The sequence below is a fragment of the Tursiops truncatus genome, chromosome 19, assembly GCF_011762595.2.
Source record: "Tursiops truncatus isolate mTurTru1 chromosome 19, mTurTru1.mat.Y, whole genome shotgun sequence".
Taxonomy (NCBI): domain Eukaryota; kingdom Metazoa; phylum Chordata; class Mammalia; order Artiodactyla; family Delphinidae; genus Tursiops; species Tursiops truncatus.
The window spans coordinates 56,818,572-56,836,422 of record NC_047052.1 but is presented as its reverse complement, the minus strand read 5'-3'; the positions used below and the strand labels follow the sequence as shown (position 1 = coordinate 56,836,422).

Below are 17,851 nucleotides of genomic sequence, written 5' to 3'. Positions count from 1 at the left end.
TGGCGTGTGACAATTCGCTGTCCTTTAGAGCTAGGCTTCAGATTTTGAAAAAAATCTTAGTAATAAATATCATTTCAATAAAAGTGTTGTTTGCTAGGTTGGAACGCGATCACTGATTATCAAGGCAGGAAAGTTACCTGTCTCCAATTCTTCCTCATGCCCTGTCTGGGTTCTTTTCTTGCATATTCAATATCATGAAACAGCCTCTAAAATTTCAGTCTATTTGACAGTCAACAAGACAGCTGACAACTATGTGTGGACATAGAATGTCATGATATAGTGTGTCTGTTTCGGTGTGTAGATTTGGGAACTTGCTGTAGTTCATAGAGTCTGAAATTACAGGTCCCTAATCTTTGTGGGCTTTTCCAAGACTGCTCTCCAAATCTGGGTGCGATTTAAGAGTAAGCAAGGCCTGTCCCATGGTTGGAGCAGGGAACTCCTTTTCCCAGTGTCCCTGAGGGTGCCTCTTGGCTTTTAATAGGCCAGGTAGGAAGTAACTCATTCTGTGAGAGATAGTAGGTGGTGTTAGCAGCGGAAACTACATTACCCAGAAGTCTCTCCGGTGGGCGGTCGCCGCTGCACAGCCTTGTGGGTAGAGTAGTTTCCACTACGGGTGTTACCTGTGCTTTCTCAATGTTGGTAGTTCCAGATTGTGGCTAAAGGCCGAGCGAGGGCACGAAGGGCTCTGGGAAATGCGGTTCTTAGGCTGTAAACCCGGCAGGGCTTCTCTGCCTCTTTAAGGCGTTATACCCAGATTTCCTTGGAGTGTAGTCTACGGCAAGTCACAGAAATGTTTAGAGACATATTATTTCAGACTGCATGAATCGCAGCAAATTTCCAAAGACTGCACATAGAAAGGGATCCACCATACCATAATGTTACTTGTCGTCCTCTCATACCTGTCGGCTATCTTGCTGCTTGTCAAAAACACGTACACTCCCGCTTTTCATGAGTTTCAGTAGCTTCGCTCAAGCGCAATATAAAAAGCCCCCAGACAGGGCTTAGGATGGTGAACTTGGAGAAGGGATGTCTGGAGGCACCAGAAAGGGTGACGATGTGCACCTGATTCCCACAGAAAACATCCTTCCTGCCTGAATAGTCAGTGATGGTGTTTCAACAACATTGCTATTTAAGATAATATTACTTCATGTCTGAGATATACACCATTTTGGGACTTCCCTGGCAGTCCAGTCATTAAGATTCCGTGCTCCCAATGCAGGGGGGATGGGTTCAATCGCTGGTCGGGGAACTAAGATCTTGAATGCTGCACAGCAGGGCCTAAATAAATTAATTAACTCTGAGGTTACTCCATTTCTTTTAAGAAATGTGAAACCTCTCTAAAAGAACAGGGACTTATCACATGCCATCTTCTGCCAGGACAGAATATGTCTCTCCTGAGAATTTGACCACGTGTGCAAAGGGGCCATCTTATTCCTGACATAAAGGTTTGGGATTCTGTGATCTCATTTCCTTGCTGGAAAATGGTTTGTCATTTCAACTGTAATTGCAGCAACAGTATACACAGGGAGTTGAGATTATCTCTGGGAAAACAGTTGTTAAATGGGTATTACTAAATGTTATTAATAATAATTTTATAGGTTTTCAAGGAAAGTGGCAGAAATGGTTCTAGAGAAATTTATCTGTGAGAGTGGAGGAAAAAAAGGTAAGAAATCAATGAAGTCTGAAAAAGAGTCACTGAGTCTGAGAAGTCAGAGAATGAAGCTGAGACTTCAAGGCTTGCTGAAACCTTAGCCACACTCAGAGTTTGGTTCCAAAATGTGATTATTTTTTTTAAATACTTGAAAACATGATGCATTAACACCTTGGAGGGAGAGGTAAAGACAATATTTAAAAAGAGTTGCCAGAGAGGTAAAAATGAATAAAGAAGTTGTGCTGTTGTGTATTTACTGATCTACAACTGTTCAGTGAGCACTAACAAGGATTCAGGTCCAAAAGTAGGTGCATGACAGACATCAGGAATAGGACTGCCAGCTGTTCTGCATATAGAGCACACATCCTGTATCCTGTATTGATACTGTCAGAATGCCCTAAATATCCTGTATTTAGCTTTTTACAATATATTACAAAAACTCAGCAGTTAGAGCTATTCTTCTCTCACTGTAATTGGCAGTTAAATCACTTAGTGGCAACATTAGCTCATAAACATAGCCCCAGAAATAACCTTCTGGACAATGTCTTCTGGTCTCTCCTTAGGGTCTGGCTAAGGAAGAACAAAAGAGGGGACTAATAATTAAAGTGTTTATTTTTCATAACAGGAAAGCAAAGACTGTTCTTTAGCCCAATTCCAAAATCTTGAACAGAAAACATGGTTTTTTAGAGATAACTTCAGATAACCTGTGAAAGCCAGCCAGTCAGCAACAGCCTCACCCCAGTAAACTGAAGCTTCTGAAAATTCACAAATAATTGATAGTCCCAACCTTCTAGAATTCAGCCTATCAGTGTTCAGGCCCCAGTCCTGAAAGACAGCCAATCAGTGACAGCCCCAGCCCCTAGGCAACAACCAATCAGTAAGTGCCTCACTATAGCAACCTTGCTTCTGAAAGTCCTAGTCAACAGTAGTGAGCAAAGTAACACACCTGGAAGTCCATCAATCATTAAACATGCCCATTTCTGAAAGTCTGCCAATTCCTGAATGCCAGACTTCCCAAAAGCTCCTATGAGAACCGCTCTGGGTTTTTTTCAGGTGACTGCCTGACAATTAGAGAAGGCAGGCAAACAGAATGTTCCCCCTCTTTTTTTTTTTTTTTTTTTTTTTTGTATCAGATACCAAGTTCAATTCACTGTTAGTTCACAAGTTTGAAAACCTTTCAACGGTTCAACCTGTTAGCAGTTATGAGTTTGGACTTGTAACAGACAAATTGACACACGTGAGATTTCAAAGGCAATGTTTTCTATTCTTGCTGAAATTGCTATTATCTATTTTTTGTATTTACTGAATATAAAAATGCAAAATGCAAATATAAATTTTGTGATGGGGCTTCCCTGGTGGCACAGTGGTTGAGAGTCCGCCTGCCGATGCAGAGGACACGGGTTCGTGCCCCAGTCCAGAAAGATCCCACATGCCGCGGAGCAGCTGGGCCCGTGAGCCATGGCCGCTGGGCCTGCGCGTCCGGAGCCTGTACTCCGCAGCGGGAGAGGCCACAACAGGGAGAGGCCCGCGTACCGCAAAAAAAAGAAAAAAAATTTTTGTGATGAATTTTCTTAAGAGTGGTTATTTATTAAATGTGGTAAAAGTCCTCTTTGAGGTCTCTGAATGATATACAATTGTTCATTCAATATTGAAAATGATGGACAGATGTAAATCAACATTACTAAAGTTAATCATGAGAGTTATGTGATTTCCTCAACTAGTATTAAAGCAAGTGAAATAGTAATTGTTACGAGAAATTCAGATTAAGAAGGGAAAATAGTAACAGGAGAAGTTGTAAGGAGCTTCCACACTGTATATAATCAGTCCTCCAGCTCACACTACTGTTGAGCCTGTGTCTCACTAATCAACGTTCAATGGACAAAAGGAACAAGATAAAATTGGATGTATCCACTGTAGAAGCTATGTTACAACCTATTATGTTTACTGTGGAAGTCCCACTGAAATGTGGTTTACGCTGTCACCGCAAACCCTAGCCTTCCACAAGGTGCAGTACCCACAGATGTCCATGTGCCTTGCTGCTCAAGGGCAACTTGAGTCTATGACGACGTGGTAAATCAGCAGTAGGTCTAAACTCTGCTCTGTGTTGATTTTCTTGGCTTTTTGTTCTCAGTTTGACACGTGGACTTTGTTGATAGTTCCCTGTTGAGATACTTGGGTGAATCAGGCTATTCCTTTTCATACCTTTCTTGATGTCCTTTGAGTTACTGGTTGTTTTTGTTTTTCCTGTGCTGTCTAAAAATGTAGTTTCTCATGAGAATATGAACCACAGGGTAGAACACAGGCACTGCCCTATAAGCCTGTTGTTCAGGCCAGCCTCACAGACCAGTGGGTTTGCAGTTCTCATAGTACTGGAGGCTACATGGACAAACTTTCTTGCAGGTTACCAATAAACCAAATGAGGTCTCCTTCCATCTTAAAACTGTTGTATTGAGAGCTGGGCTATAAGCTAGAGAGAGCATTCTCTCTGGTTTCCGCATGCCAGGGGAACACGATGGGTCTGTGTGGTGAGGAGCCAACCATCAGGTTAGGGACTTGAGGTCCACAAGCATTCCATACCTACTGATCACTGCCTGCCCTCTGGGGTGGTCTAAGTTTAAATCTTCATATTCTTGTTAAAATCCTAATTCTTGTGCCTGTGTTTCTTTTCTTTTTCTTTCTTTCTTTGTTTGGCTGCGCCAGGTCTTACTTGCAGCATGCATGATCTTTTTAGTTGTGGCATGCAAACTCTTAGTTGCAGCACCAGGATCAAAATCGGGCCCACTGCATTGGAAGCACGGAGTCTTTTTTTTAAATAAATAAATTTATTTATTTATTTTTGGCTGTGTTGTGTCTTCGTTGTTGCACGTGGGTTTCCTCTAGTTGCAGCAAGCGGGGGCTACTCTTTGTTGCGGTGCACGGGCTTCTCATTGTGGTGGCTTCTCTTGTTGCAGAGCATGGGCTCTAGGTGCACAGGCTTCAGTAGTTGTGGCACGTGGCTCAGTAGTTGTGGCTTGCAGGCTCTAGAGCACAGGCTCAGTAGTTGTGGTGCACGGACTTAGTTGCTCCGTGGCATGTGGGGTCTTCCTGGGCCAGGGCTCAAACCCGTGTCCCTTGCATTGGCAGGCAGATTCTTAACCACTGCACCACCTGGGAAGCCCAGGAGCACCGAGTCTTAGCCACTGGACCACCAGGGAAGTCCCTTGTGCCTGTGTAAAGCCACCCTCTCCTTGTCCTGCAGTAGCCTCCCCCATCCAGCGCTCCCACCTCCTTATCCTTCTGATCTCTCTCCTTAGCACGTCTCCCCCTACTCTCTCCCTTGTTCAGACCCCCTACTGTAATTGAGCAAAAGCCAAACTGACATTGGGTGTTTGCAGCAAAGTAAGAGTTTGTTGCAGGGCACCAATCAAGGCAGTGGGAGACAAGTCTGACACCCACTGCAACTGGGTCTTTGAGTTGTGGGGTTTTAGAGGGGAGGAACAAAGAAGCTGGGGTTAATCGTCTTGTGACGTTTCTTAATCATAGTTTCAGGAACAAGAATGCCTATTGTTTACGAGTCTATGGTCTGGTGGTCCATGACCTGGAAGTTCTGTTAGCTCATCTTGCCCTGGAGAAACACCCCGGTCTGTACATTAACGATGTTATCAACAACGGCAATTTTAGTCATCTGACTCTGGTTGATTAGGGTTCAGTTAGCACAGGACTGAGGTAGAAAGGGACAAGAAAGGGAAGAGAGTTTTGGATAGAGAGGTTAATCATAAACTCAGCAGGGGAACTCGGTTTTAGGGGGACTCAGTTTCATCACCTTTTCCCAACTCTTATAAAACCCCAAATGCCAGTTACCTCTAAATATCCACCCCAGCCATGAGTCAGGCATGCAGAAAATTTTAGAATTTAAACCTTGTACCTGAGCTGAATTAAGAGGTATAACTAAAGATTCTTTTTAACTCAAATAAGACAAGAAAGTAATCATTAAAAAGTTTAGAATTCTTTAGGGTACATCTGACCAAGGTCACCTAACTTACACAACTTTTATACATGGTGGTTGGAAGCTAAGATGCTAAATCAAAGGTGACAAAAGCTGACTGGACTGACCAGGAAGGGACTGACGGGAGTTCTCTTTCCACAATAAGCCTGAGGGTCATAGAAAGTTCAGGAAACTAGGTCCAAGTCTCCTGAAAGCTATATCTGAAGTATTAACAGCAAAAATCCACTGTAATTTAATCATTAAAACAAAAATACTTTTAAACTATGAGAGATTTTCAGGACAGACTAGAAAAAATTCCTAATTTCAACAGTTGGGAGTCACAGAGGTGCTTATGTAAGAGCAGCTGTTTCATGTCATTTTACCAGTGGTGTTAAGTTTGAACTTGGAGACCTAATTCAAAAACAGAACTTAGAATAATTAGACCCTTTAGCTGAACTATAAAACCTGGCAGCTACATATCTACAAGACAGGATCTGAGGAAAACATGTGTCCCTGCAGATCAGCAGGGGCTAAGGGGCCCATGTCCCAACCAACCACCTATTGACAAGGACACTTGTAAATATTGTAAATAGAAGGGACACTGGAAAAAAGGTTGTCCCATCTTATGAAGAAAAACCAAGACAAAGAAAACCCCTCAGGGGCTCCCTGCTCCCTATGCAGGGGGCCCGGGTTCGACCCCTGGTCAGGGAACTAGATCCCGCATGCTGCAACAAAGATCCTGTGTGCCGCAACTAAATGCCCGGAACAGCCAAATTAATTAATTATTTTTAAAAAGAAAATCCCTCAAATCAGAGCAGTCAGGGTGCTTTAAGGAAGGAAAAGTGGCCAATAACCTGCCATATCCTTTAAGCCCTCAAGATGAGTTAATTATAGATGATCATCTTCATCAATTCCTGGTAGGTATGGTTGCTATTTTTTCTCCATTAAACACCAACAGCTTAGCTCAATCTCTTCCTAAGAGTGGAAGGTATTTCAAATAACCCACAGATTTTCCCCACTTCAACTGAAAAAGCCATTGACTGAAAAAGCATTGACTGAAAAAGCAAAAGCATTCTTCCCGCTCTGTGATACCATCCCTGCAAATTTAATAGAAAAAGTTATTAAACTGTCAAAATCCTATAGGTAAAAGAAGAAATTACAGGGAAAATGTTACAAACATAAATATTTTGAACTAGATAAAGATAAAAATGTTACGTACAAAAAATTGATATGCTACAACTAAATTAAATGATTAGAGGGAAATTATAGCTTTAAAAAGCTTATTACAGGGCTTCCCTGGTGGCCCAGTGGTTGAGAATCCGCCTGCCAATGCAGGGGACCCAGGTACGAGCCCTGGTCTGGGAAGATCCCACATGCCACAGAGCAACTAAGCCCGTGTGCCACAACTACTGAATCTGTGCTCTAAAGCCTGCATGCTGCAACTACTGAAGCCCACACACCTAGAGCCCATGCTCTGCAACAAGAGAAGCCACCACAGTGATAAGCCCGCGCACCGCAATGAAGAGTAGCCTTCACTCGCTGCAACCAGAGAAAGCCCACGCACAGCAACAAAAACTCAATGCAGCCAAAAAAAATTTAAAAAAGAAAAGCTTATTACAAAAGAAGAATGATGTCAATAACCTAATATTCCATATTAAGAAACCTGGAAAATAAGACCAAACTAATCCCAAAGCAAGGATAAGAAAGGAAATAATAAAGAATAGAACAAAACACTGAAACAGGAAACAGAAAAAATTTTTTTAAAAATCAATGAAAGAAAAAATGTTGTTTGTTTCAAAAGATCAACAAAATTGACAAAACTCTAAGTTGGCTCACAAAAAAAGAAGACAACTAACTAACAAAGTCAAGAATGAAGACACTACAGAAATTAAAAGTATCATAAGGGAATATTATAAACAATCTTATTCCTCCCAAATTAGACAATTAAGTTAAAATGGACAAATTCTTAGAAGACACCAATGATCAAATCTGACATAAGTAGAGAATGTATATAGGACTATACAAAGTAGTTTTTATTGAAAATCTTCCCACAAGAAAATTCCAGGCTCAGGTGCCTTCACTAAGGAATTCCAGCAAGCATTTAAAAAAGAAATATCACTGATCCTTCAAAAACTCTTCCAAAAAAGAGGAGGAAACACTTCCCAACTTATTCTATGAGATCAGAATTACTGTGATACAGCAGCAGTCCCCAAACATTTTGGCACCAGAGACTCGTTTTGAAGAAGACAATTTTCCAATGGACCGGGTGGGAGGGTTGTTGGGGGGGGGATGGTTCAGGCGGTAACACGAGCCATGGGGAGCAGCAGGTGAAGCTTCGCTCCCCGGGTGCCCTCCCGCAGCTCGCCTCCTGTGGTGCAGCCCGGATCCTAATAGGCCACGGACCGGTACCAGTCCATGGCCCGGGGGTTGGGGACCCCTGTGATACAGAGGTATCAGAAGAAAACAAATATACAAACTCATTATTGTTCATCTATATAGATGTAAAATACATTAACAAAGTATCAGAAAACTGTCTCGGCAACATATACAAAGGATTATACAACATGATCCAGTGGGATTTGTCCCAGGAAAGGCAAGGTTGGCTTAACATTTGGATATCAATTAATGGAATAAACCATATAAATAAAATAAAAGACAACAAGAAAAAACCCCCCAAAGCCACACGATGATTATCACAATAAATGGAGAAAACTGGAACAGAGAGTCTAGAAATACATCCATGCTAATACAGTCAAGTGATCTTTGAAAAGGGAGCAAAGGCAAAGGAATGGAGAAAGGATAGTCTTTTCAACACATAGGGCTTTAAAAAAGTGACCCAGACACAGATCTTACACCTTTCACAAATATTTTCGTAAAATGGATAATAAACCTAAATACAAAACTATAGAATAGGGCTTCCCTGGTGACACAGTGGTTGAGAGTCCTCCTGCCGATGCAGGGGACACGGGTTCGTGCCCCGGTCCAGGAAGATCCCACATGCTGCGGAGCGGCTGGGCCTGTGAGCCATGACCGCTAAGCCTGCGCGTCCGGAACCTGTGCTCCACAATGGGAGAGGCCACAGCGGTGAGAGGCCCGCGTACCGCAAAAAAACAAACAAAAACAAAAACTATAGAATACCTAGAAGATAACACAGGAGACAATGAAGACCTTGGGTTTGGCAATGAGTTTTTAGATACAACACCAAACCACAATCCATGAAAGAAAAACCGAGTATTTTGGACTTGACTAAAATTTAGAAGTTCTGCTCTGCAAAAGACACTGTTAAAAGAATATTGAAAGATATTCATCATATGTCGTTAGGGAATTGCAAATTAAAGCAACAAAAACATACTGTTACTACACACCTATGTGAGTGGCAAAAATCGAAAACACTGACAACACCAAATGCTGACAGGGACATGGAGCAACAGAACTCTCACCTACTGCTCATGGGAATGCAAAATGATACAGCCACTTTGGAAGACAGTTTCTTACAAAACTAAATATACTCTTACTATATGACCCAGCAAATCATGCCTTGGCTTGAAACCAAACAAACTGAAATCTGAGGTCTACAAACTTATGTCCTCCTACACACAATGCATATTGCAGGTTTATTCATAACTGCCAAAACTTGGAAGCAATCAAGATGTCCTTCAGCCAGTGAATGGATAAGCAAACTGTTACATCCATACAATGGAATGTTATTCAGTGATAACTTATAAGCAAATCTTCACAGCAGCTTTATTTGTAACAGCCAAATGCTGGAAATAACCCAAACATCCACTAACAGGCAAATGGATAAAAAACCAATTGTAGTATATCCATACAATGGAATAATACTCAACAATACAAATGAACAATTAATACATGCAACACGATGGCTTAATCTCAAAATAGTTACGGTTAGTGAAAAATGTCAGAGTCCCCACTCCCCAGAAAGTATATACCATGATTCTATTTATATGAAATTCTAGAAAATGCTTGCTATTACTTGTGAACTGTGGGAAAGGGGGCCAGAAAGGACTGGGAGGAAAGGATTATAAAGGAAGGAAAGGATTACAAGGAATCTTTTGGTTGTGTGGGATATCTCCATTATCTTGATGGTGTGGTCTCATCAGTATTTACACATGGTGAAACATAACACGTTTTACACTTTACATATTCAGTTTATTTCATGTCACCATACCTTAATGAAGATGTTAAGAACTAAATGTTCCCTATGAAAATCCATATTTACCGTTCCTCTTGGAAAGTCACATCTGCCAACTGTTCTGGTTCTAGCATATCCCTCTCCCCACAGTTTAGGGGGATGAGCCCTGCCTCAGTATCAGCAATGAAGTCCACGTCCACTTCAGTCACTAGAAATGTTGGCTGGGTCAGAGAAGCCTGATCCCTGGATCTCTCATCAGTGCTGGGGTTCCTGCCTGTGCAGTGATGGCCATAACATCAACAGCCCAGGGAGGTACAGGAATCCACAAATCTTTAGATTATTTACTGTAACAGTGCATTGGCCGCAGGAGACTCAGACGTCTGAAGGTCCTGAGAATTTCTGTACACTTTCATGCCATACAGCCAAAATCACATGGATGTTTATAGATGCCACTGTTAGAATAGACACACATACTCTCACTAGCCACAGTCATCCCCACTCCATTATATCAGTGTTTCTGTACCAACTATGATTCCTACCTTGCCCTAAAGGGCTAAAGCCTTCCAGTCAATGATACTTGCCTATGAGATTCTGGACATCAGGGACTGGCTCCTGTACAGGTCCAGGAGACAGAAATCCCTCAAAAGTGCTGGGGAATATGGGATATTCCCTAGGAACAAAGGACCCAATTCATGTTGCTTCCACAAGCACTGGAGATTTCCACACCAACTGTGCCCTCCTCAGAATGAACTCTGGGCTCACAGTAAATCCTGACTTCTAAGCCACAGGATTAGGTGCATAAAGCTCTTCAGACTTTTCTAGCAAGCCTTGGGCAACAATGCAAACTAGGCCAGACTAGACTGAGAGCTGTTCTCTACCACCCTGCTGTCCCTTCTGAGGCACATAACATTGGTGTCAACATAAGGTGTTCCTCCCTTCATGTCAGTAAAACCCAATTTTTTCTCAATCCATTAGACACAGTGAACTGACCTCCCGTGAGTAAAGACTGCCACAGCAGGCCTTTATCACTGCACAAACTAGAGTAGCACAGACAGGGAGTTCCAAAGTTGGGTGACTTGGGAGCAAGATAAATAAGTCACAGCTATCATCTGACAGTCAACATTGTCCAGGAAGAAGTGAAATCTTGTCTGGAAATCCCCAGTAGACTCTGGTCCTTTCGGCCAGAGCTAGATCATGGTCACTCAGTACCCAGTCATGGGGAAGGAAATGAGGACCTTCTGTGCACTCAGAACATTCACAATCCCCTAGAGGGATCAGGAGAGACAGCACAGGGCTCCACCTTTCCTGAGCATATTGGAGTAACTGACAGACACTGTGGGAACTTAACAGCAATGAGATGGCTTCCACCACAGGCACTGGCAGTGATATAACTGTCAAGAGCCCTGGACAGTTGAGGAAGTGCAATGCACCTCATGAGAGCTTCTCACCTATGTGGTACTTATCGGGAATCTCCCCAGGGTGGATGTACGATTGTACAAGGTTGACCTGCTGGCTCCCTCACAAAGGGCACTCACAGAGCTCCCTCACAAAGGGCACTCACAGAGCTCTTCTCTGGTGTGAGTCCTAATACTTTGAACAAGGATACAGCACATTTTCTGCATTCATAAGGCCTTTCTCTAGCGTGAACCTTCTGGCTGCTAAACAAGTGTAACAGATGCAGCTAAAGGGCCATCAAAACTGTTGCATTCATGAGGCCCTTCACCAGTGTGAACTTTCTGGTGCCGAACAAGATGGGAGCTTCTGCTATAGGCTTTCCCACATTCACTGCACACGTAAGGCTTCTCTCCAGTGTGAACCCTCTGGTGAAGGATGAGGCTAGAGTTGCGGCTAAAGAATTTCCCACATTCATTGCACTCATAAGGCCTCGCTCCAGTGTGGACTTTCTTGTGCTGAACAAGGTGGGAGCTACTAATGTAGGCTTTCCCACATTCACTACACACATAAGGCCTTGCTCCACTGTGAACCCTCTGGTGTAGAATGAGGCTAGAGTTGTGGCTAAAGCATTTCCCACATTCACTGCACTCATAAGGCTTCGCTCCAGTGTGAATTCTCTGATGCACAATGAGGTTGGAGCTATGGCTAAAGAATTTTCCACATTCGCCACACTCATAAGGCCTTTCTCCGGTGTGGATTTTCCGGTGCTGTACAAGCGTGTCTTTACGGCTGAAGGCCTTTCCACACTCACTGCACTCATAAGGCCTTGCTCCAGTGTGAATTATCTGGTGCTGAACAAGTGTGTCTTTGCAGCCAAAAGCCTTCCCACATTTGCCACACACATAAGACCTTGCTCCTGTGTGGACTCTCCTATGTTTAATGAGGCTGGAGTTATGGCTAAAGAATTTTCCACATTCTATGCACTCGTAAGGCCTTGCCCCAGTGTGAATTCTCCAGTGCTCAATAAGGTGAGAGCTTTGGCTAAAGAATTTCCCACATTCACTGCACTCATAAGGCCTTTCTCCAGTATGAAATCTCTGGTGCTGAACAAGTGTGTCTTTACGGCTAAAGGCTTTTCCACATTCAGTGCACTTATAAGGCCTTTCTCCGGTGTGAATTCTCTGGTGCTGAACAAGGTGGGAGCTTCTGCTGTAGGCTTTTCCACATTCGCTGCAGTCATAAGACCTTTCTCCAGTGTGGACTCTCTGGTGTTGTACAAGCGTGTCTTTGCGGCTGAAGGCCTTCCCACATTCACTGCATGTATATTGTCTTTTCCCATTGTGAAATTTCTGGTGGGTTTTTAGGTGAGACAGGTGAATGAAGGCCTTTCCACATTCCTTACACACATGTGATGTTTCTCCACTATGAATTTTTGTATGATGAATAAGAACTGATTTCTCCTTGGACAGATTTCCACATGGTAGGCACCTAAAAGCTCGCACTTCAGCCTGAGTTATCTGGTTGTCAAGGAGAGTGAAGGTGTTCAGGAACGTTTTCCCATTGTCACTGCAATTGAGAAGCATCAGTTCATCATGGTCTCCCTGGTGTCGCCCGAGTCTGGAGCTTTGTGGAAAGGGCTCCATGAACTCAGCCTTTTTGCATGGACTCATTCCATTGTAAGTGCTTTGGTACTGGAACAGGTCAGAGCTACCTGGCAAGTCCATCCCTTCCTCCCTGCAAGTAAAAGGTCTCCCTAACATGTGGACAGCACAGCTCTTCACAAGTGAGGCCCCATCATCACCCCTTCTGACAGGATTCTTCCCACTATATTGCTTCTGGTGCTGATAAAAGTTTTCACTGAACAGGAATCCTTGCCCACAGGAGTCACATGTGTACAGTTTCTGTGCAGGGCATGATCCCTGGTGTTCAGCCAGGTGCAAAATGTCTTTCAAGAGTGGGTCACATATCTCACACGGCTGGGCTTTCTGGATAAATGGACATGACTCAGGAGTCCTGACCTCTGACACTCCTTCTACAAAAACGCTCTGCTCAGAAGGGGCCTCCTCATTGTCTGCTTCACACCAACAACCTGAAATCAAAGAAATTCTAGTGAAGGACATGTTGACTTTGGTGGGAAGCAGCAACTCCATCACATAGGTATGTGTGACACACCAATGAATGAGTCCATTGGCTTTTGGCAGGATGAGGGAGCCAGGATCAGGAAGGGCTCACTGTCAGTCATGGGCCTCTAAAGATCACAGTATGAAGGAACTCTAACGATGGGTAAAGACACAATGATGTTGGACAGTACTGGAAGTAGAGGCGAGGTCTCCAACTCACTCCTCTACAAAAGCATTTCAGCAGGGCCTCGGCTGCTGGTGTCAGGTGAGCTCTGTGCAGAAAGCTGTGTCCAGGCCCAGGAAAATCTGATTGCAAGTAAGTAGCTGGTTCTTAAGGACTACATATGGATATGTGCACAACTCATGACACTTTATAGTAGCCAGTGTTGCTGAGCACTGCGGACGGAGAATGAGTGAGAGACATGGAGGCCAGAGAGGTGGGGAAACAGCCAAGGGATGGAAGACAGAAATGTCAAGTGCCAAGAACGGGGAAGGAAAGGGAGAAGTGAGGTACTGCTATGTGCCTTGGCAAGAAAACACTGGTGAACACAAAGCAGGTTGATGGTACGATGTGAACCCAGCCCTAAGATCGCTCTCTTTCAGCTCCCATGCAGCAGGGCCAGGCCCTCTCTGGCCTCTCTCACTGTGGCTGGAGTCATGGCTCCCTGTCAGGAACCTGGGGCTTCCTGTCCCTCTCCAACTGGAAAACTACATGTGATCAGGAAGATGGAAGTTGTAAAAAAATCATAGGGCAGATGGGTGGCCCAGGTAGACCCATTCCACAGAGAAGAAGAGAATATGTTTTTAAAAAAGGAGAGAGAGAAAAACCCGAAGGAGGATTTGGTGGAACACCCCTGTGTCTGCCACAAGCAGTGACCATGTCAGTACCTACAATTCCTGGCATAGTCATGCCCCAGGAAATCTCAGCCAGAGGACAGGGGCAGAACATGGATGCAGAGGCATCATGGATCTGGAAGTGCCCAACCGAGGCAGAATCTGTGAAGCAGACTGAAAGAGCCCTGAACTCCTAACCTGATCCTGAAAGACTTTGGGCAGAGGTGTTGAGACTGCTCAGCGAGGGAGGGGACACCACACACGGCCCAGCCTCGGCACCCACAGTGCCTACTCTGGGAACCAAAGAAGGGAAGGAGAAGAGTCACTGATCTGGCTGGACCGAAAGACCTGCCCCAAGGGAAGTGGGGAAAAAGCAAACCCCAAGGACACTGGAGCGGGCATGAGGGCCTGTGGAAGGCAGCCTCTCCGATGGCCCCCAAGAATGCCTACCTCCCAGTATTCCCGCCCCTGTGTAGGCTGCTTCCCTTGACCATAGGCGGGACTGATTGACCCATTTGAATAGGGCAAAAATGATGGGATCATTTTCTCCAAGTCAGGTTAGAAAAAGACCAGTCATCATCCTGGACATTCTCTCTCGCACACTTGCTCAGAGAAGGCACGTTATGAGGTGCACTACATGTTATGAGGTGCACTACAGAAAGGCCACCATGACAAGGAACCGAGGGAGGCCTCTGACCAACAGCCAGTTGGAACTAATTCTCACAGTTCAACAAGCCGCAAGAAACTACATCTTGGAAACACAAAACATGAGTGAATTTGTAAGTGGATTCTTCCTGAGAATGGCCTTCAGATGAGAACACAGGTTTGGCTGACAGCTTGACTGAAACCTCATGAGAGACCCTGAGCCAAAAGCACCCAGGTAAGCTGTGACGAGCGAGGTTCCTGATACACTGAAAGTTACATAACGCATTTTAATTGTTTTAAGTCACTAACTTTTGGAGTAATTTGCCATGTACCAATAGATAACTGAAACAGGGACTTACCCAGTGAGGCCACAAGTGCAAAGTTCTCCAGCATCACATCACGGTACAGGAGTCTCTGAGCTTCCTCAAGGAGCTCCCACTCTTCCCGGGAGAAGTACACGAACACATCCTCGAAGGTCACACAGCCCTGCCACGATGGGGACAATTGAGCCCACGGACAACAGGACTCCCCAGTCTACCCATTAACCTATCCCACCCCGGTCCTCCCCAGCCTCCCAATTCAGAGGCGATACTAGGCCTTGACACAACTACTGCCTGCTCTCTCCTGTCCCTCTGATCACTGTGTGCAGCCCAGAGCAGAACCAGGCAGGTGGGCAGATATATATTATATAAGCTATGGGTCTTGCATGAAGGGCACAAAACACTCTCCTGCTGGTATCCTCAAGAACATGCCTCCCAGAAACAACTAAGGCCATCAGGTCACACTCCTCCCAACATGTGTCACTCTGAACCACACTTTCCTCATATCTGGGACCACACCCCATTAACACTGACAAACTTCTGATCCACAACATATGCACCTCCAAGGCAACCCCCACTCCTGAAGCCACTCTGCATACAGTATCCAGGAAGTACTCATGTCTTTATGACAGGCACCACTGCCACCCAGGTGCCTGAGCACGATGCCAAGTCCTCAGGACCCAGTTTCCACTTTCTTTGCCACCATCAACACTTATGTGGACTATTGCAGTAAGCTCCTCCCTCATTCCCACACTCCATTCTCAATTAGACAGCAGCCAGAGGGAGCCTGTTAAGATCCGATTCAGAGCATCTCTCTTCTGCTCCAAATCGTCAATGTTTTTCAACACCATCAGAATAGAAACCCAGCTCCTCAGCCTGCCATTCTTGCCTGACTCCTGGCCCTTTTCCCAACACACATAATGAAGACCTGTGGTTCCTTGAGGACTCCCAACTCAATCTTACCTCCAAGCATTTACACATGCTGTTCCTGGGTCTAATACACCCTTCCAGTCCTCATCCCATTGGCTACCAGAAGCAGGAACCTCTTCATATAACTGTTGGCTTAGATTCAGGATACTGGGCTAGAAAGGACCCCTCCTTTAAGGCCCCCAGACTCAAGTGCAGGGAGAGGGACAGGTGAAGAGTCCCAGTATCTCACTATGTCTCATCAGAAAATCTCCAACGACCCTAGTTTAAAAACATATACAAAATCCATACACCTCTCTAACCTCCACTGCCACCACTCTGGTCCACCCACCATCAACACTCACCTGGACTATTGCAGTAGACTCCATCCTGGTCTCCCTGCCCACCCTCAGGCTTCCCCAATCTTTCCACTCTGCTACAAGAGGAAGCCTGTTAACACCTATGTCAGATCACCTCCCTTCTCTGTTACAAACTTTCTATGGCTCCCGCCACCACAGAAAAGAGGCCGAGCTCCTCAGGCTGCCATTCCAGGCCTGATCCCTGACTGCCTGCTCTCTATTCTCAACAAACATAACAGAGACCTGCGGTTTCCTGAACACTCCTAATTCATTCTCACCTTCAAGTGTTTGTACCAGATGGCTCCTGGGCCTTGGAAACCATTTCACGCCTCACCCCATCAACACTGGGAATGGGAAACTCGCCACATATCCACCGTCAAGGACCGCCCTTTACCGCCTTTATACTCAAGAAAAGGGAGCGATGAAGGCGAAGTGCTGAAAGCCCTAGAACACACCATCCCTTACACCTGAAGCGGTGAGGGCTCGAGGGACCCTCCACTCACCTGAGCCCGGTCCATAAGCGTCGCGGCCGCCATGGGATCCTCTGAGCAGAACCGGGTCGAGAAACTGGCGACTGGAGTGGGCTCTGCGGGAGCAGCCGAACCCCCACCCCACACTGGGCAAAGTGGCCTTGGGACGACTATCGCACTCAGAGCCCCAGGCTCCCCCTTGTAAAAAGGCGCTCAGGCTCAGGGTGCCGCCTCTGGAAGCGGACGAGGACGGAGGGCGGGTGCGAAGGCCTCGGGAAGAGCGCAGCTCCGGCTCACACCTCCGCGCAAGGCGGCCCGTAACACGACGGGGACCATGGATCCTAACAACGGCGCGGAGGGAGGTCCTATCCTTTCTACTGTCCTTCCCGGTTAGCTTCCGAAGAGCCGCACGGAAGGCGAACCCCAGTCAGGCCTCCCAGCCTCCACAGCCACTCTAGACAGCCCTGGCGCAAGCAAAAGACGTCACGGCCGCGACGCCGGAAGTCCCGCCTCTGCCGGCAGGGGCGTCAGGAAACGCCCATCTTCCGGACTGTCATTGGCGCAGCACGGATGCGCCGGGCACAGACTTATGGGTAAAGGAATTTGTGTCCTCCATCCAAGCAGGTAAGAGGTACTTTTCCGGCTCTCCCCGACCGCAGTGCGGAGGCAGGTAGAGGGAAAAAGGTCGGGGAGGAATTGGGTCGCGGAGGGCCAGAGCTCTTCTTAAAGGCGACGCGTCCAGATTTCCGTGGTCACCTGTGACAAAGCCGCGTCCTCCGCCGTCTCCAGCAGGTAGACCATTCTTTCATCCTGGGAGAACTGCTTCACCTCCGAGTTTTGGGGACTGAGATTTAAATTGAACGATGAAGGGAATTCCCTGGCCCTCCAGTTGTTAGGACTCCACGTTTCCAGTTCGGGGGCGTGAGTTTGACCCCTGGTCGGGGGAACTAAGATCCCGCAAACCGCGCGGGCCGGCCAAAAAAATAATTGAATAATTAATATCCCTCCTGCGGTCTTCGGGTAGTAACATATGG

The 17,851-nt window shown here is 45.6% G+C and overlaps 1 protein-coding gene across 1 annotated transcript; it reads right to left on the bottom strand.

Moving 5' to 3' along the window:
- Nucleotides 1–7,627: 7,627 nt before the first annotated feature.
- On the bottom strand, nucleotides 7,628–17,294 carry ZNF304 (zinc finger protein 304). The gene is made up of 3 exons (XM_033844791.2): nucleotides 16,851–17,294; nucleotides 15,122–15,248; nucleotides 7,628–13,252 (listed from the first exon to the last, which is right to left on the bottom strand). Exons 1-3 carry the CDS (start codon nucleotides 16,881–16,883, stop codon nucleotides 11,427–11,429), a joined length of 1,986 nt encoding a protein of 661 aa, XP_033700682.1. The 5' UTR covers nucleotides 16,884–17,294; the 3' UTR covers nucleotides 7,628–11,426.
- Between the last annotated feature and the right edge of the window lie 557 nt (nucleotides 17,295–17,851).